Below are 19220 nucleotides of genomic sequence, written 5' to 3'. Positions count from 1 at the left end.
GAAATTTTGGAGCGTTTTCGTCGGGCAGCACCGGGAATACAGGAGATTTCCCCCGAAGCCGCCGTACTCCTGGGTGCTCCTCTCACCGACGAGTCGATCGAGGCTGTACTGGGGGCGAAGGCCGAACAATTAGCTACACTTAGGGCCCGACTTCTTCACCTCTCCTCCCCAGTGCCGTTTCTGTCCTTGGTCCGGCCTGGAGAGTAAAATTCTCGTCCGGCCTTTTATGTGCAAAATTGCTAAAATTGATACAGCGAATTTCTATCGCTTATTTCTTATCTACGGCTATGGTCACAAATACAGTCGGTGTCTCATTTGTTCGTGGAAGGGTTTGGCAATTTTTTTACCCCACAGGCGGAATTTTTTAAGGCAAAACTTATTCCATATGACGGCCCTTGTTCTTAACTTCAAGAATGCATCGCTATTTACCCGATAAAAAAACCTCCAAGGACTTTTCTAGGGCATATTTCTTCCAGTCATTATTTTAAGGGTTCCAAAGTACTTGAAAATTCGGGATTCGTAAATCGATTCCGGATTTTCCTGATGAGTTAAGTCTATATTTTTGTAAGAACTGTACCTATCTAATCACAATATCTAATCAAAAATCTATCTAAATCTAAATCTAATCTTTATCTAATCAAAAATATTTTTAATTTCTGATATACACAAATTATGAATTCCGAAAATCTCAAGTTCATATTTAATTTTAATTTTAAATTAAATTATAGCTTGCTACTGTATTGACAAACTTTTTTTTAATTCTAACCAATACAGGGCTTTTAAAAAACGGGTTAGAACCATGTTTCCAAAATGGAAAACCGGGTTACTGAAATGTGCCAAAACTTCTACTACAAACCGGTTTTAAAAATCTCCCGATTTTGGATGCTCCAGAGATGCGACTTGATTGGCAAATTTCGCGAAACAGAAATTATCGAATAAGTTATGTACATTAAGACAGTTTTAGTTATAGTTGAAACCATAATTCAATTTCTCTTTGTCCATTTTTTGATAGATGCGTATTTGCATTTGTAACACCCCACTTTCGTGCATCAAAGCTCCTAGAAAAAAAGTAACGCATGCAATTCAGTTTATCGCTCGGAAATGTTCGAACGCGTTCATAGATCATGACCAAATTAAAGAATAATATGTACCTGGCCATTGTTATGAAAGAATTTGAAGCTAGGTTAGACCAAAAAATATTTGATGAAGTAGGGATCATATATTTAGTGCAAAATATTCGAAATAATCGTGGGAGACTGAAATTTGGCATTGTGGGTCGACACAGATAGAATGCCGAACGTATTTATGCTCGATTGATAGTGTAACGGCCTCTTCAATTACATATGAAAAATTGTTTGATAGGGTTAATAACTCAAACTTGAAAATTTTTCAACTGCAGGACTATTTATCTTATGCTACCTTAACCGATTTACAGAAATCGTCTTGGAAGGCTTAAATTTGAATATTGTTTCATATTGTGAGATCATTGAAACTTTTCAGAAGTGAACAAAATCGAGATTCAATTTATAACTTTGTAAACGCTGCTTAGGAACGTTATGTATAAGTTACATCTGCTACATGTACTTCGGAGGGTCAATTATATCTAGTGTCTGCACCACCCGGCCGGTACGGCCCTTCGGGCCGTCCGGCCTGGAGAGTGCTCTCCACCCAAAACCAGTGCTCCTACCGCCCTGCTCCTCCCACTCCGCCTTTTTCCTTCTTCGAGCTTCGGTCTCTACACCGCGTCTCATTTACTTTTTGCGGTGTGCCCCCACTTGGCGGAGATTTGACTCCCTCACCCTCTACGACGCCAAACTTAAGGAGTCCATGGAGGGGATTCTCAACTGTTTCCTTTCCCCGCAATCTTGGCTTCAGTCCTCCCTTCCGGTCAGTGAAGGTGGCCTGGGGGTCAGGCGTGCTGTAGACGTGGCGATTCCGTGTTTCCTAGCGTCCGCCTACAGCGCCCTGCCCCTCGTTGAGCGCCTACTTCCGCCATACCTACATGGCACCGACACCGCACAGCAGGAAGGAGAAGAGAGGTGGAACCCCATGGGACCGGCGGAACTCCCCCCGCTCGAAGTTAGGGGTATTCAGGCCGCATGGGAGAAGCCTCAACAGGAGGCCGCCATCAAGCACCTCAAGAATAGTGCACCTACACCGGAGGATAAAGCCCGACTCCTTGCTATGGGACAGCCACATGTGGGGGCGTGGCTAAAGGTCATCCCTTCGCCTTCGAGTTAATTTGAACACTTATGTATCTCCAGAAACATCATGAATTATATTTACATGCAAGCTTGATACCGTTACAAATCCTTGCTGTTTTTGTGGAAAAGTGTTTTGAATAAACTGGACAAGATCTTCATCCGTCGTATCGTATGCCAGTAAATATTTTATACATTATTTAATCATTTGCAAATTCTTTTATTTAGTTATAACGACTTGCATTTAAATTTGCATATTTCAAAGCGTGCCAATATTTAAGGAATTTGGTATTTCACGGCACACAATCAATAGGATCCATTAGCGTTACCTCTGTGGAGCCACGATCCCCAAAGTGATACCCAATGTTGTCCGATAGCCCCAAAGCCCACAGTAAATGGACTGAATTTGTCGTAATTGGTGCATCCTGATCAAAGTCTCCAGTATCGAAATTTCTCCAAAACTTAAGCTCAGTGTGTGTCGCATTTTGCTGGGCTTCAGTTAAAAACCAGTCCTGACTATCGTCCCGTACCGGATTTGTGAAGCCAACTCCAGTGTAATCCTGTGTGAGAAAGTATAATATAATTAAAACCAAATTTAAAATATTTGCCAACTTTTTATTTCATACTCCAAAGAACTCTGTCCCATTTTCATAAACTCCTCCAATCGCAATATCCGCAGTAAACATGGTTGCTCCAGCGTATGACAGGCCGAAACCGACGTATCCCGTATTCTGGGCGATCACGTGGAATTCAACCGTCCTAGCTTCCGGATCCACGGTCCATCGTACAATGTATCTGTCACTCAGGATTTCCTCCCTTTCGGGAAGAACAGAACAGCCTGGAAAATGTAGAATTGATGCTAAATACATGTTTCGATTTGCAGAGCCGTGTGAAAATAAGGTGTCGGATGCTCCAATAGCCCAAATGATTGTAGTAAGAGAGTCCTGTATTAAATTGGTAAAATGTTTATCCAAACTTTTATCTAAGCATTTAATTGATTGACCTATTTACTTACATCTATGACGTGGTCGTTCTGAGCATCCATGGTGTCAAATGCGCGATGAAAAGAGAGTTCAGTGTGGGTCCCATTTTCAATCGCGCTATCCAGAAACCAGTCTTGGCTAGGGTCCAATTCGGGTGGGTTAGCGTTATTCGTGGCGAAATAGTCCTAAATTAAAAATAAATTGTGTAAGTATGTAGTTCAGGTTCACGTAATTTGAAGACATACTAATTTACCGCAAAGTAAGCAGTTCCGTTGGGAAAAACGCCACCAATAACGATATCGGACCCCGTCATTCCAGTAAAACGAGAAAGGCCGAATCCCACATAGCCAGTTGTGGCAACTAGCACGCGGAAATGAACCGTTTGGGACGTCTCATCCGCTGTCCAACTTGCGTAATAATCATTATTTCGAAATACTGCCTCTCTCGTTCGAATACAAGCTTTTTCCTGATGTAGGTTTAGATTCGTAGATGCTATGGCTGGAATTACGAAGACAATTGCAATAATTGCGGGGAATAAGATATGAATTTTGTAAAGCATTTTAACTTATGCCGTGTTGCAATGGATCTGTTCGCGAAGTGGAGGTTAAAATTATACTGACCTAAATTATCTTGAGCGATTGGGTAAAAGGTGCTTATCATCACCACAGAGGTTGGGTTGAGTTATCACTCTCATTACATGAGCTAATCACGCTGACCACACTATATATAGGTAAAAAAGTGCTTATCATCTCGTCACATTTACTGTGCTTGATGGATTGACGTTTGCTCTCTTGTCGGGGCCGGTTCTCAGTTATTAGGTTGGTGATATTATACATTGTCTTAATTTTTGTTAGATATATAGGTCGCAATATTTTGAATCTGAAATCTTAAGCCTGATGAAGTCGGTCACACTCAAAGTACCAAAGGACCAGTTGATGCATCTAAATCTATGAAGATGTCCGACATTATGGTTTGTTTCGTAAAATGCGACCCAACTCAAGATTAGTGTGAAAGCAAAAATTGGATCTCATTGTAAAAACAAACCACACGATACTTAAGGATTCTACTTATTATCGCCATGTTGAGAAACATTATTTTTTACCAAGTATAAATGTATGATGCAGATATGGAGATGATTGAGTACCAAAATAATACATATACATATATAAGTATGTATATAAATATATATGTACACATATTAATAATAAATCGAGTTCGAAAAACTTCTAGGTTTCATGATGCATATACATTTTATTTGTATTTGTTGATTTTAAAGGAAATCAATACAAAAGAGCAAAATTTTTAGGATTATTTTTTAGAAATGTTTTCGCCTCAAGTTGTAATTTATTATTGGAATCATGCAATCAATTTATTTATTTTTTATTTAATCTCCGTAGCGGAAGGTACAAAGAGTTCAAAGAAATAAATGCGTTATTTTTCAAAATTTAAAATGGAATCCATATAATGGATATAATGAATATGGACGTTTTAAGCCCCGTTTATAATTCTTGAATGGCTGAAAAAATTCATAGTGTTTAATATTTAATTCATAGTATTCAAAATCTAATAAGTAAAACTAATAAAATGCACTGTTAGAAATCCGGTATAGTCACGCAGGTATTGATTTCTCGGTATTAAAGTTGCTACCGCTTGGTATTAAAATTATACCGGTGAGTAAAAATTTGATACCGATATTGTAAAACTTTAATACCGGGTTATTACCACATGGTATTATTTATCAATACCACGTTGGTAGAGTCATATATGAATACCACCTGGTATTATTTTAATACTGGATTTCTAAGAGTGTGTTAATTCACCTTAGGTACAAATCTGCTCACAATGTTTCCATTATATATTTTTGGTATTCAGATATCATGGGGATCAAAAATGTGATCCTGCACGGAATTTGAAAAACCAGAGAAAGCTGAATTTCGAACATTGGATTCATTACTGAATCTATTTGATAATTTCTTCAGCACGGTCTGGGTTAAGTGACTCTTGCTGATATTCCCAAGTTCGGTGATAAACAATCGACGTAAAAATGAAATTTTTTAGCACTTTTACTGCAATCTTAGCAAACCGGTGCGGTACTGAATCATCACCAAACGGTGACGTTTATAGCATATATGACGTAACTGGAGCGGTGATATCGTACATTACCGTTCGTTTAGTGAAAAATATACACCGCTGTGGTGATGCAAGCACACCACTTAGAATCAAACTATTACCAACCCGGGGAGAAGTTATCACCAAATCAATACCATGACGGAGTGTATTTTTGAATTCACCACATTTTTTACAGTGTGTCCACTTTGGTAACGTCCCTTAACTTTATTCACAGTGTCAACAGAAATTTTCCGTCTCCCATTTTATATAAACGATTACGTCATAAATTTTTAATATGATAAAAACTAAAACAGGGTGCATATTCATAGACATGACAAAGAGTAACCCATTGAAAGGTATTTGATTACTTGGCATGGTATTGTCATCCCATAAGTTTCACCACGCAGTTGTATCGTGATATTATACAACAACCAGTCATATGATGAACGGATGGTGTGCACACCATCCGTTGCCAAACGTGTGGCAAGTCCCGTTTGAATTAATCAAAGTCAAGAATGTTAGAGTGCTTAATTCCTTGTATTCAAACAAGTCTTATCGGTTGATATGAATCACGCAGTGAGATTGTGTAGTGTCTGATGTTTTGGAATTTTTAATTGACATCGACACAATACGCAAAAATAAACGCGTAGGTATGCCAAAATGGGACTTGTTGTGAATACAAACACCATTGCTTATTTATATTATTGATGGTTGATTGATTGACTGATAAGCCTCGTACCATACGGATGTCTGTCACAATTGGATTAATTATTGTTTGAATAACGTGACATAAAGGTGCTAAAATACCAACGAATGAGCATTTATAAAGAAGTATGAGCGCAAAAGCCTACTATTTGCCAACTTGATAATCAACCGAATCGTAGTCAGTCTGTAAAAATGAAGGTTACAGAGGGTACTATATTTTTTGTGGGTGTTGTACTTTTTGCCTTGCATAACTGCCACGCCCACCAATCCATCACTCCAGTCACTCCAATTTGGAGTGATTTTAAAGTGTGCATCGTTAGCAAAGGATCCAATCCTTCAGACATAGTCGAGTACCTGTCTGATGAGTATGCGAAATATACGAAGCTAAATTATCAGTGGAATCTTATACATGAGAGAAAGTATCCTCTGGGATATTTTACTGTAAGGAATGCCGGTGATGTTCAAGCTGCCGTTCGTTGCGCCACGGAACACGTGAGTATTAATATATTTGGAAGCTGTATCATTTTGTGAAATTTAAAAGCAGTTAAATTGCGGAAGTGTCAGCGGTGGTTACAATCATACTTTAATCGGACCAATCTCAATTGTTCGCCACCAAAAATAAGCGTCCTGTATTTTAGCTTTCTCCGCAATGACTGTACTTCAGTGCTATGTGGGATTTTGATACATTCTGCCAGCCACAAATCTGCAATTTGCTTCAACTTTTGGGGAGAATTTAAAAATCCAAAAACATAAAACTTACAAAGCAAGTCTTTTACTAGCAAAACTCAGATCTGAATGGGTCCAATTTTATGTTGTTCACCACAAAAACAAGCATATTACTTTTTTTGCATTTTTTGTAATTCGAGAACATGTCTCTTCAGAATGATTTACCTGACTTATTCAAACTCAAATTCTCTTGAAATTTGAATTTCGTATTTTTGGCCAGTTTTTTTTATATAAAATATAATACGAACTCTTTCAAATTTTCAAATTGTCAAAAAATTTTGCATGTGGATTTTATATAAATCAATTAAGTCATTCTGAAGAGATATGAATTCGAATTTTTGGATTCGCCCTAAAATTCGAAAATTTGCAGAATTTTTAAAAACCGAGGTTTTTGCTGGAAAACAGTTTGAAATTAGCACATCTCGCTGAAATTAACGCATTAGGAAAATTGCAAAAATACGGGTATGCTTATTTTTTGTGGCGAACAAAATAAAATTGGTTCCATTGAGATCTGAGTTTTGCACGTAAAAGACTTGCATTTTTAGTCCTCCTATAATATAAAAATTTTGTACGGAGTTCCCATATTTCGAAAATCAACAGCTGGCTAAAACTTCAAACAAAGAAAAATTGTACGGATTAAAATATGAGCGCCGCTACTATGTAATAATTCCAAATTTGTTGCTGCCTTATATATATTCTTAACTTATTATTATGTTTAGTGGGTGAGGATTGTTGCAAAAGGCGGTGGCCACTCTTATGAAGAATATTCATTTGGAGACAACCGAACATTTATAGTGGATCTACGCCACATGTTTGAAATGTATGTCAGTCCAGATCGTCAATGGTTCACTATTGGTGCAGGAGCCCTTCTTGGACAACTAGCTTACCCACTTCTCGAACAGTACAACCTAATAACACCCCACGGAACGTGCCCTACGGTTGGTATTACTGGGTTGGCAACAGGAGGAGGTTACGGTTACATGTCCAAACTATTTGGTCTTACCACTGATAACATTCTCGAAGTCGAAATGGTGGACGCTGAGGGATCCCTGCTAATTGTCAACGAACAGACCTATCCAGACTTGTTTTGGGCTCTCCGTGGAGCAGGCTGGGGATCATATGGAATCATCACGAAGCTTAAATTCAGGGCATACCAGGCACCAGTCTTGGTCACTGCTGGCGAACTAACGTTTCCATTAAGCCAGTTCGCCCAAGTGTTTATAACGTGGCAACATCTCGTCAGGGATTATCTATCCTCAAGAGACAGTAACACCAAATTAACCATAAAGAACGGTACGGTGATCGTGGAAGTGTTTGACATCCAGGTGTCAGATGACAATGAAGAAGAAGCAATACAACGAGTTCAGCACATTCTTAACAAATTCCCCGTTACGTCACTAAACACTACATCAGTTATTGCCGACAGATATATGGACTTTATGTTCCGCACATCACATCCAAACGATATTGGCATTGAGGATCCAAGCCAGCTCCCGAATGTTACAAGGGAGATGTTTACTAGGCGTAATTTCCATGCAAAGTCTTTCTTTGTTCGGTAAGAAATTTGCAAGATGAAAAATCGTACTGGTCGATTTACGTTTGATAATTTAGAATTTAGTAACCTAATAGAGGTTGAGGACGCTTCGACATTGTATAACCTACTTGTTGAGACACAAGGGGAGATCACGGACATCATCATAGAAATGTATGCCTTTGGGGGTGCAATCAACGACAAGACCCCTCTGGAAACTTCTTTCAACCATAGGAGCGGGGTCGGCTACATGGTCCAAGCTTTCTTCAATGGACAGGCCACTTTGAACCCATATCTACCCTCGTTGGACTGGCTCGCGAGATTTTATGAATTAACCAAAGTTATATTTCGCCACACAGAATCCTACCAGAATTATGTAGATGCAACATTGCCGGATTACTTGGACCGTTACTATGGCTCAGATCTTGAAACGTTAAGACGCATAAAACGAAAATATGACCGCCGAAACATTTTTTATCACCCACAGTCAATTCCAGTACTTTGATGAAAAGACTTTCAACCGATGTTTGGATATATTTAATCACCAGTTGTGACCGTTTTCGCAATTGTTTAATCCTTCATCAGACCTTTTTACAATCACAAAATATTACAAAATTGTTAAAATTAAAATTAAAAATGAGATAAAACGAGATGTAGCCATCAAGAATAGAAATAGTCACAAATTTATACTACCTAGGGTGAAATCAAGTCTTTGATTTTTGTGTACACTTTCAATGCATTTTGTTCGTGGTTTGTACCAGACTGGATAAGAAATTTACTTCTTCATACAATAGTGTGTTAAGGAATTAATTTTCTTAAAAGAGATTACAAAATTGAGGCTGTTAATGATATCACGGTACTGTTTATTTTTACTTATATCCTTCTCTGTATTAATAAACCTTATGATCGTGTGTTTAAACTGATACATATTGCTGTAAAATGGCATAATGATAAAAGTTTTCTGTATGTCTCTATTTTCTCTGAGTTTATAATTTTGATATTTACATATTACGTCTCGGAAATTATTCGTAAGGGAATGTAACACAAGTTTGGTTTTAGGTTATAAAACCTCAAGCCTGTCTTTTATTCTGGCCTTTTCTATAGAATCGTTTATCACCTTAATGGGATATCCTTGGCTTAAAAACTTTTTATGTAAGTTGACATGGATTCATTTGTAACGGGCTGTGACCCCGTCTTACATAAAGTGATTCCATCTTCTTGCACGCATTTTCCTAAAATTATTAATTGCATTTTAATATCTAAAATACACCAGTTGGCACACCAAATACTGGAATTATCTAGGTGATATAAATCAGTCCATCATATCCTTTTTATTTTATTCGACGACATTCTACCTCCATATTTACGTTGATACAAAATTATTATCCTCCTTTATGACTTATAAACAAATTTAGCACAAACATAGATATGTCTGCATATTCATAGTGGTTTGTGAACCATGCCAAAAATTGTGTCACCCGATACAGATGTTCGGAATATTCGCAAGTTAAATTTGTAGTTAATGTCCAAAAAAGTTACGATGATAAATTAAAATAAATTGTTCCATGGTCATACATGTACATCGTCGGATTACTAATAACCTGTCGTACTTTTAAAAATTCGTAAAATGACTAATTATTAACATAAAAATTTAATCCCAGTATTTACACCCATCTGTGTACATTTTAGGATCAATCATTACGCATTAACATTGCGGATATTAAGGATCTAGTGATTATATTTGTTTATTCATTGGAAATAAGTGGATGTAATACATATGTACATGCATATGTATAATATTTTAATTAAATCAATTTAATTCGTTGGATATGCAGAAAATTGAAATTATATCATAAATTCATATCCATCTAAAATCAGGAATTCAAGGTAATTGAATATACCAAATTTTATCATGAATTATCTGATTACTTCCCGGCGAATCACGGGTGTATCCTCCAAAAAAGTAGATCCTGTTATTTGACTCCACCCAAACAGGATTTGTGTTTGATAGATACGTCACATTTTCTGCACTTACTGGAAAATTCTCAACCAGAACAATTTCACTTTGCATTGATTCCGGATCGAATTTCAGGATCGAATCGGGCCGTGGACCGTTCGTCCAGTTTCCATAGCCCCCAACTACCCATGCATTCCTTCCGTCCCAAACAGAGTGAGGAGTGCCTAGTTAGTTTTTTTAAGTGAAGAAATATAAATTTTAGACACCCAAAATTTGAGGTCATTGAGATCACAAAAAGATATTATTGTTCAACCGTATATTAAAAATTCGTTGTACCAAAACTCAACCATTAATGCAATTATTAATAAAATTAATCAGGAGTACTAAAAATCTCAAATAATTTGTGGCTATAAATTAGAAACAATTGTAAACCTTAGAAATCCCAAACTTGTTGAGTAATTAATTAGGCTATATTGACTGTGGATAAGATCAATTACTTAATTTTGATACTGTTAGCAAGCTCATGAAAATAGTTTTGCTTTGTTTTGCATAAATCAATTGGATAATACGTTTTTTACTATTAACCCCGAATTTTTTAACCACTAGTATTACTAAATGAGGATAATAAATGCTTATTATTATTATACATTTACATTTTAATAAAATTTAAAAATCTTTCCACCTGTGAAAGAGAATCCTTCCAATATTGGAACCTCTGCCTCAACTTGGAATGAAGTCATATTAAACTTTACTACGGATGGAATGCCCCCCTCCACATTTACAAATAAATACGCGCTTCCCGCCCCATCGGACACTCCGGCTTGCAAATTATACTCCGTGGGTAGCAAGCCGCCTGCATATACGGAGGTCGAACTCGTCTGGTTGAAGAGGACAATAATTTCTTTATAGAGGGCTCCCCCCAGAATAAAAATATTATTGGGGTTCTCCCAACTGGGAAAGGCGATCGAGTTGAAGTTGTTCCAAGGGATGACGCCAATCGCTCTGACAGGGTTGATGTTTCCAGGAATATATTTGAAAATGCTGTCCCTTCCGTACTGACCGTTTTGGACGCCCCCGTGGTAATAAATGCTTCCCTGGGTGTCAATCGACATCGTCCCGGAAGCCCGGTTGGAGGGGAGCTGTGCCACGACGGCGATTTCGTCCGAGGTGATGGAGTACTTTGAAATCTCGTATTCACCGTAGGGTATCCCGCCGATTATGTAGATGGAGTCGGCACCGTCATATATTGCGGTGGTGGCGTATCTTCCGGAGGCAAAGCGGGCGCCACATTCGGTAGTGAGGAGTTGAGAGGAAGAGAAAGGGAGGAGGAGGAAAAAGAGGAAAAGAGGGAGGAGGTTAAAGGACATTTTTTTGTTGTAGAATGAGGAAGGAATGGGTTTATTAAGCTTGTCGTTCTGGCGAAGAGTGGCCGAATATGAAGATTTTATTTGTTTAAGTATTAAATTAATCATCTTATCAGGGACAGTTCCATTACGCCAGCGTGCTTGACTAATTTAGGTTTTGTGTATGTTTGATAGATAAGTGGACAATTGATTGGAAATAGGTGACACAATAGTTTGACTCACTTTCAATTAAAAGTTACATAAGTTTGTACTTATGCAAGATGTAATAATGATGTATGTCCCCATGGAATGTGGTTTAAATGATGGTAGTAATTCTCAATTGAATACGATAAAATTGTCCAATCTATTTTTACGCTACAATTTAATTTTGAACTTTGCATTCGTTCAAAACCATACTGTGGGTGTCATGGAGTCCAGGGGGCAATGCAATGCATTATGCAGATTTGACTGACGCCAGTACATACCTATTTGTTACAGAACATTCCTCATATATTTTGACGCACGTGAAATTTTGAAGTAATTCATCCCATCGTGGTTGGTTATGCAATAATAAAATCTGCATAATTGCAACCACGCAGATTCGCGAACTCCATTTTCATGAGGATTCCGTCTAATCAAATCGGTTAATTCTCCTACCTTACATTCCACCCAACAATTTGCCAACTAATTAATCCCCCGGAATTTAATTCAATATCACTCGGCTCATCTGCTCAAAATCCTTTTATGATATATGTATGCATTCAAATCCCCATGTATTACTTAAGGTTATGCCTTTCTAAACTTTTGCTTATCACGTCAGCAACACATGCACGTATTAAGTTAGGCAATATAGAACGAATACATACGTAGGTATATAAATTATTCATTCATTATTCAGTAAGGACATGAAGAGTGTATGAATAATTTTTTATATATTTTAAATGATTGATTATTTAATACATATTTATTTATTTCAAATTCATGCAGAACGAGTGAATAATTTTATTCATTTTTACTAATTTTCTTGCTATGCTTAATACATGAGGTATATTGAGAAATGCATCTACTTAATTAAACGAATTTAAGATAAAGTTGATAAAAAACGAATAAAGAATAAATATTTATTTTCAAATATTTATAAAAAAATTAATAATGAATGAATATTTTTTATTTATTTTTTAGATTGAATGCATTTTGAATGAAGAAACATTTCTTGAACAGGTGTATATGCACAGATAAATAAACGAGAGGGAATTGAGCAATACAATTTTAATAGTTAAATTTCAAAATTTGGTCACAATTTAAAATTTCGGATTGTTCAAAATATCTAACTCTAGCCAATATAGCTGGCCCACTCTTGTCTCACGGCGTCAGACATGTCTCTCTTCATCCAGCACTCGTCCGCGGTGGGTAATCTGTCCTCTAGTCGATCTTCCAAGAGGTACGTCTCCCCACCGACCCAGGCTTCTTGGAAAAGGTGAATTTTATTTATGTTCATCGTATTCATGATGTCTTGCTGAGATCTGTAAGACATATTTACATATTTAGGTGGAAATTTTAGGCAAATTTGTTTCCCTATGAGAAATTAAGTCGATAAAATTAATAAATTTAACGTGCCCATTGATATTGGATATTTTTCGCAATATTTTAGCATGGCATCTTAACCTTCAAAATCGTTATCAATTTAAAAAAAGAAAGGAAAACCCTCTAAATCATGAAAATTGTTTTTAGCACAAAATCAATTTCGTCTCCTTTTAACAGAGTCACTCCGTTCTCGTACTAATTTAGCGATACTTCCTACCGAATTGGTAATAGTTTGTTTCTGCGTCGTAAATTTTTACTACTGAACCGTATCACCATGCCGGTAAAGTTATATACATACATAATGGTAACCATTTAATACCGGATTTCTGAGTGTATAAATACATTCAAACACCTAAATTTACCTTGGTAAATATGTCGACCGTTTTCTCTCATCCGCTTCGGACGGGTTATTAGCCTGACTGAGCGTGTTGTTTCCGATCCATCCAACGACCTGCGTCGCACCTTGGGCGTCTTTGTAACAGACAATTTTCCAGTAGTGGTTGGGCACGGTGTAGCCGGTATTCGTGGGTGAGAAGATGGCCTCCTGATCACCGACGCCCGTTATCACATAGCCGGCACGGTTGGCTGCAAATTTAATTTTCATAGTGTGATGTGATTTTACCAAATTTTTCATAATTCCCAGCACAGAATTAAAAAACCTGTGAATCTACCTACATAATTTTCCCAAAGAGTTGATACAATTTTCATAAATTCTTTCAAGGAGCGCCAAAAAATTGTGTCAACAGAAGAAATCTCGCTTCTCCTTAATGTCAGAAAGCATCTCACTTTATCCCCATTCAAAAAAAAGCCTACCATTTTGCCCCGTTCTTCCCATAGAATGTGTATCATGTTGCCCCATTAATTTCAAACTTACTAAAATATGACAGCACCTTTCCCTCCAGAACGTTCCAAGGTCCCTGATTCGTGCTTGGATCCTGTGGCGCAATATTGAAGCAGTAGAATGTCTTATCGTTCGCATTTCGCGAATAGGTAAAGGCATGAGACGGATGCAGATGACCCCGATCGAAGGACGTTTTCCCCGAGTAGGACTAATTAAGGAAACCAATTAATATCACATTTGACGGGCTACACGAAGTCATAAAGCAAGGTACCAACCTGATGATCAGGCGTCATTCGGTACGAGGTCGAGCAGGAGGTCTGATTCAGCCCGGGACAGTCGTACTCTCGGAAGTTATCGACGCGGGAAACGTCATGCTCATTGTTGAGATAATTGTAAACCGCCGTAACTGCCCACGGGATCAGGCGGGTGATTTCGTGTTGGACGAAAAACATGTTGAACGTCCCGATTCGGGAGGTGGAATTGACCGTGAAGGTATAAATTCCGTCCTTCGAGTTCTCCACGGAGCAGGGAAGTTCAACGAGAGATTGACCTATGTAGAAATAAGTCATTATTGCTTATAAACCTCTTTGAAGATGAAAACCATACTTTTTATTTTTCACAGAGGTCAAAATACGGAAATATGAGTACCACATAAATTACCCTGACACTCAAATTTCTAAAAAAGGAGAGCTTTTTGTGGACAACTCGATTCAATCGAGTCGATTCTACATAAATAAATAAAATTGATTCTTAAGATATTTTTCTTCCAAAGTTTTGGGATTTTCACTATGCTGACCAATGTTTATTTTTCGTGTTTTTCGTAAAAAAAACTCAAAAAATTGGAAACTGGTTAAACAAATAGCACATTTTATGAAATCATGAAACTTGTAATGGGTTGCGGTTAGGTGTAATTACAGATATGAAAGAAACACGCCTGAACACACCTTCAAAAATTATTGTTGACTATGAATTTAGTAACTTCAAGTTACAATAAGTTTTGGAAGACTTCTGGGGGTTTTATGAGGGGATTTTTTTTCTTTTTCATTTCTAAATTTTGTGAAAAATATTTTCTCTGTTCGAATTTCATACCCTTTGTAAAATTTCCAAACTTAATGAGCAAGATAAATTTTTAAATATTCTCACCCATCATGACCATCCCGCAAATCACGGCCACCGCAGCAAGGAATTTCCCCATTGTTTAATTATTTATCTGTTAACCAAATTCTGGGCTTTTGCTTCCTCCTGGATGACCACGACCACCTTGACTGACCCCACAATGCCACACCTGTCTCTCTTTTTATTCCCATATTGCTTAAAAATGGGGATTTTTATTCACGATAACATTCCCCTCGGATTAGAAAGTTGCCATTGACCCGACACAAAAGTGATTGATTTGGTTCACATGTTCAGTTCAGTGAAAATGCGGATTCACAGAATTTGTGTGATAATCTGCCGAATTATCCTTGTCAGTCTGGATGCGGGATAATCTTGATGTATTGCCAATATTAATTCGGAGATACAATTCAGTGCACATGCGCCGCGGAAGCGTGGTTAGGCATTAGGGTATGTTACTCTCATAGAGATTTGCAGTGGTAAAGGGACGTGTACATATGTATGCATTGATTCGGTAATAACTTACTACCGGACTGGTAGTACTTGTGATCTGATTGGTAAATTTTTCATTTCCAGAACATTGCTGAACGGTAATGCCCGTTATTACAATGTCGGTAGAGTAATACATATATGTATGTATGTATGTAAATATACTCCAGTCAGTATTGATTTAATACCAGATTTTAGAGAGTGTAACCCTCAAGTTAGCAAGGAACTATCGCCCTATCTTGCCATTTTAATGCCCCATAATTTTCTCAGCTCTGATGCCTTGGTTATGCGTTCCGCGTTTTATGCAAATTTAATACCTACGGACGAATCGGAATGCCAAAATGGTCATATACAAAATCTAATCTAACAATGGAGATCTCCCAACGAATGCTCACAGATTTTTTAAACGGCCATCAATTTAAGTAATATGAAATTTGTAGAAGACCCGGTCACATTTGGCAGATATTTGCACCTGCAGAGGAGAAAATGTGCTGTAAATTTGGAAAGTGTAAAATTTATTAACTTTTGGGGGAATTTTCTCCTCTTCGGATGCAACGATCTCTGCCAAACGTGACCATTGATGGCTCGTGTGTTCTGCAAGCTTCATATTACTTAAATTGACGCTACTTTGTGTCAAAATCTGTGAGCATTCGTTGAGAGATCTCCATCGTAAATCACGAATACATAACATACATACTATAAAATTTTGTTAGCTAATGTTTCATGCACATTATATAACAAAAAATTATTTTAATCTATAGCAAATCGAACTGTAGTTATTATATAAATATTTATTTCATAACAGATAATATTTGCTGAGCATTATCAAGTGCATAAAACAACCCATAAACTATTTACATACGTACATAAATACATAGATAAATCATTCCTCAGTTTATTCACACGTTATGGCCGTAACTGGACATAATTTAACAGGTACAAACTTATTAGATACTCTCCACAAAAACGAAAACCTTAAGTTGTATGTACATACTCCATTCGGAAATTTAATACGAGAGTCTTCTTAAGATAACATTTTTATGAATGTCTTGGTGCACAATGTCCCCCAGCTTCCTCTGCCACTGTTTTCATCATACTAAAGTAGCCTCACTGCATATCCCAATTTGAGTATTTTGCATATTCACCACCCTATCCAGGCCCAATTTCCCAATAAATAACCAAGTCCCTAACACCGATACCACTTTCAAGACAAAACTCCCAATCAGTACGGTTCCCAGGAATTTCGTCCAATAAATGATGGGTGGTAGAAGAATAACAATACTGTTCAGGAGAAGTATTACTATCCATTTTTTTGCCTTCCGAATCGTTTCCTGGGCATCGGTTCCCTTTCAAAGAGAAAAGTCAGATTAAATATGTACTGACAAAAAAATTATTACCAATTTATTTATTGTTCATTACGAATAATGTACTCGTCCAGAACGAATATACCAGAAGAATTTCTGCCATACTTGCAACCATGAGTAACACGCAGGTGAATACGACTGAAATTCAGGAAGTCTTCGTGTTAAATTGCACAGCAAAATGGAAAATGTTGGGAAATTTATGTTTATTAAAAATTCCCGACGTCGCCAATGTTAGAAATCCGGTAGCATTGAATTTTCTGTATTAAACTTGCTACCGCTTGGTATTAAAATTATACCGGTCCGTAAAAATTTGCTACTGATACGCAAAAACTTTAAAACGCAGCTATTTATTACTACCCGGTAATATTTATTAATACCACTTTGGTACATAGAGTCGTGTATGAATACCGTTTGGTATTATTTTAATACTGGATTTCTAAGATTGTATATGCAGCTCATACTTATGCATATTTACATATTTTGTCTTAAAGAAATTAACCCACCAAATAACGAGATAGTCGTCCTGCTCCCGAGATTAAGATCTGTAGGGAGCTGTTCCTTTAATATCGTGTACATCCACCAATTCACAGTAACCGTGGTCAACAGGATTGAGCTGGCATTTAATAGAATTAGCTGGAAAATTAAATAACCATAATTAATTCATATGTAATAAAGTGTGGAGAATTTGCTCGCTATGATTGTTGTTAACCTCTTCTATACTACTGATTTTTTAACCAAACTTCTCTTTGGTACGGTACCAATTAAAATGTTCATGATTTACTACAAAAGACGGAATACATACAGAGCATGAGCCATCCTTACGTAGAAATTTTCAACAATTTTGCTTCCGTACATACATACTTATTTACGTATTATCTTACGTAATATTTACTGAATAATCATAACCAAAATTATTTTTTAGCAAATTTAAAAATATCATACAACTCACAATCATGAGACAAGTTCTAAGGCTGGATTTCCCCACGACGCTGATGCCCTCGCTATTATTATGACTCGTCTGCATCTTTATCACTGCCTCGAATTATATATCCAGATTGTCGCTCAATAATGACCAATTAAAATAAAGTTAAAACTTTTCATATTTTTATGAACTATTTACTCAAGATGAATTAAAGAGATTGTAAAATTTCTGTACGCTTCAGGTTTATGTACATAATGGTTACTGGGATGATTTGAATACATACCAGCTGGACCCACACATATGTACATACCTTGTTACATACATTTACATAGGCATTGCTGGACCCGTATTTAAACAGGTTTCAGGACAAAAAAACACCTTAACCTTCTGACCAGTCCACTTGAGCCAGTGTGTGCATAATAATCAGAGGGGGGTGTACATATGTATGTATCTACATAACAAAAAATCTCGCTTGAGTACAATATTTCATTTAAATTCATGAATGAGAAATGCAATGATTTCATTCGTTCATTTCATTTTGTACTGATTTCATTTTACCTTCACTGCAAACTGCAAAGCATCCGGTAGAGTCACATATATGTGTACTCCGTACTGGTATGGATTTGGTAATAATTCCCTACCGGATTGGTTATGGTTTGATTCTGAGTTGTAAAGACTTCATTACCACCGCATTACAATACAAATATATGTACGCCGTCATGATAGATATTGTCGATGCCGGTAGAGTCATATGTAAATATGTACTCCGGCCAGTAATGATTCAATACCAGTTGCCTAAGAATGTTGTAGGTAGAGTAATCATAATCAAACCAAAATTTTAAGGGACACAAAAAATTCTGATTTTTTCAAAATTTGCACTATTTGTAGAGCCGATTTTTGTTAGTGCAACGCTGCCAATAATTGGGTTCTACTCCGCCCCTCGCCCGAGGGGAAGGGTCCGGAAGACGGAAAAACTGCGGATTTCACGATTAGGTAAAAATATATCGAGATTTTACAAGTATTTAAAGATTCGTCCATGCATAAACCGAATCGAGTGTTTATAGAAATACAAAATTTTGAATTTTTTAAAAATTGCATAACGAAATATTTTTCAACCATTTTCCTATTTTTCTGTTTTTTGATGAAATACATAAAAATCTGCTCTTTAGCATTTGTTGGTATACATATATGTACATATGTATGTATGCAGGGAAGATATCAAAATTCGGGAACGAAAATATCAGAAGAATCGTCTTTTTGCTGTAAAGTTTCCCACAAAATATGTAAGTATGAAAGAAATATTTCTAAGTTTGAAAAATCTGGCCTTTTTTGATAAGTACATGACATGACGC

General features: G+C 36.9%; 5 protein-coding genes across 5 annotated transcripts; 1 reads left to right on the top strand and 4 right to left on the bottom strand.

Annotated features, from left to right (window-relative positions):
* Positions 1 to 2400: 2400 nt before the first annotated feature.
* LOC110860802 lies at positions 2401 to 3804 on the bottom strand. The gene is made up of 4 exons (XM_022109913.2): positions 3438 to 3804; positions 3217 to 3369; positions 2828 to 3145; positions 2401 to 2761 (listed from the first exon to the last, which is right to left on the bottom strand). Exons 1-4 carry the CDS (start codon positions 3741 to 3743, stop codon positions 2495 to 2497), a joined length of 1044 nt encoding a protein of 347 aa, XP_021965605.1. The 5' UTR covers positions 3744 to 3804; the 3' UTR covers positions 2401 to 2494.
* A 2386-nt stretch (positions 3805 to 6190) lies between these two features.
* On the top strand, positions 6191 to 8760 carry LOC110860756 (uncharacterized FAD-linked oxidoreductase YgaK). The gene is made up of 3 exons (XM_022109853.1): positions 6191 to 6490; positions 7444 to 8248; positions 8336 to 8760. Exons 1-3 carry the CDS (start codon positions 6191 to 6193, stop codon positions 8758 to 8760), a joined length of 1530 nt encoding a protein of 509 aa, XP_021965545.1.
* Positions 8761 to 9973: 1213 nt separating this feature from the next.
* Positions 9974 to 11627, bottom strand: LOC110860832. The gene is made up of 2 exons (XM_022109948.2): positions 10895 to 11627; positions 9974 to 10436 (listed from the first exon to the last, which is right to left on the bottom strand). Exons 1-2 carry the CDS (start codon positions 11577 to 11579, stop codon positions 10138 to 10140), a joined length of 984 nt encoding a protein of 327 aa, XP_021965640.1. The 5' UTR covers positions 11580 to 11627; the 3' UTR covers positions 9974 to 10137.
* Positions 11628 to 12809: 1182 nt separating this feature from the next.
* LOC110860790 lies at positions 12810 to 15262 on the bottom strand. The gene is made up of 5 exons (XM_022109899.2): positions 15124 to 15262; positions 14256 to 14530; positions 14014 to 14188; positions 13502 to 13724; positions 12810 to 13078 (listed from the first exon to the last, which is right to left on the bottom strand). Exons 1-5 carry the CDS (start codon positions 15173 to 15175, stop codon positions 12889 to 12891), a joined length of 915 nt encoding a protein of 304 aa, XP_021965591.1. The 5' UTR covers positions 15176 to 15262; the 3' UTR covers positions 12810 to 12888.
* Positions 15263 to 16364: 1102 nt separating this feature from the next.
* LOC110860836 lies at positions 16365 to 18146 on the bottom strand. The gene is made up of 4 exons (XM_022109952.2): positions 17896 to 18146; positions 17450 to 17579; positions 17002 to 17084; positions 16365 to 16928 (listed from the first exon to the last, which is right to left on the bottom strand). Exons 1-4 carry the CDS (start codon positions 17968 to 17970, stop codon positions 16674 to 16676), a joined length of 543 nt encoding a protein of 180 aa, XP_021965644.2. The 5' UTR covers positions 17971 to 18146; the 3' UTR covers positions 16365 to 16673.
* Between the last annotated feature and the right edge of the window lie 1074 nt (positions 18147 to 19220).

The sequence above is a fragment of the Folsomia candida genome, unplaced genomic scaffold (genome assembly GCF_002217175.1).
Source record: "Folsomia candida strain VU population unplaced genomic scaffold, ASM221717v1 Fcan01_Sc034, whole genome shotgun sequence".
Lineage (NCBI taxonomy): Eukaryota > Metazoa > Arthropoda > Collembola > Entomobryomorpha > Isotomidae > Folsomia > Folsomia candida.
This window is presented reverse-complemented; position numbering and strand designations above follow the sequence as displayed.

What these genes read in the sequence shown, in the direction of transcription:
- LOC110860836 (XM_022109952.2), bottom strand. Translation starts at nt 17,970, where the DNA reads ATGCAGACGAGTCATAATAATAGCGAGGGCATCAGCGTCGTGGGGAAA. An exon ending in TTAGAACTTGTCTCATGATT is followed by an intron (nt 17,580 to 17,895) that starts GTGAGTTGTATG and finishes TTAATTTTCCAG; the next exon opens with CTAATTCTATTAAATGCCAG. An exon ending in GACGACTATCTCGTTATTTG is followed by an intron (nt 17,085 to 17,449) that starts GTGGGTTAATTT and finishes CCTGAATTTCAG; the next exon opens with TCGTATTCACCTGCGTGTTA.
- LOC110860832 (XM_022109948.2), bottom strand. Translation starts at nt 11,579, where the DNA reads ATGTCCTTTAACCTCCTCCCTCTTTTCCTCTTTTTCCTCCTCCTCCCT. An exon ending in GGAAGGATTCTCTTTCACAG is followed by an intron (nt 10,437 to 10,894) that starts GTGGAAAGATTT and finishes AAAACTAACTAG; the next exon opens with GCACTCCTCACTCTGTTTGG.
- LOC110860756 (XM_022109853.1), top strand. Translation starts at nt 6,191, where the DNA reads ATGAAGGTTACAGAGGGTACTATATTTTTTGTGGGTGTTGTACTTTTT. An exon ending in TTCGTTGCGCCACGGAACAC is followed by an intron (nt 6,491 to 7,443) that starts GTGAGTATTAAT and finishes TATTATGTTTAG; the next exon opens with TGGGTGAGGATTGTTGCAAA. An exon ending in AAGGGAGATGTTTACTAGGC is followed by an intron (nt 8,249 to 8,335) that starts GTAATTTCCATG and finishes TTGATAATTTAG; the next exon opens with AATTTAGTAACCTAATAGAG.
- LOC110860790 (XM_022109899.2), bottom strand. Translation starts at nt 15,175, where the DNA reads ATGGGGAAATTCCTTGCTGCGGTGGCCGTGATTTGCGGGATGGTCATG. An exon ending in TTGCGGGATGGTCATGATGG is followed by an intron (nt 14,531 to 15,123) that starts GTGAGAATATTT and finishes ATTTCTACATAG; the next exon opens with GTCAATCTCTCGTTGAACTT. An exon ending in GAATGACGCCTGATCATCAG is followed by an intron (nt 14,189 to 14,255) that starts GTTGGTACCTTG and finishes TTCCTTAATTAG; the next exon opens with TCCTACTCGGGGAAAACGTC.
- LOC110860802 (XM_022109913.2), bottom strand. Translation starts at nt 3,743, where the DNA reads ATGCTTTACAAAATTCATATCTTATTCCCCGCAATTATTGCAATTGTC. An exon ending in ACGGAACTGCTTACTTTGCG is followed by an intron (nt 3,370 to 3,437) that starts GTAAATTAGTAT and finishes TTTTTAATTTAG; the next exon opens with GACTATTTCGCCACGAATAA. An exon ending in AGAACGACCACGTCATAGAT is followed by an intron (nt 3,146 to 3,216) that starts GTAAGTAAATAG and finishes AATTTAATACAG; the next exon opens with GACTCTCTTACTACAATCAT.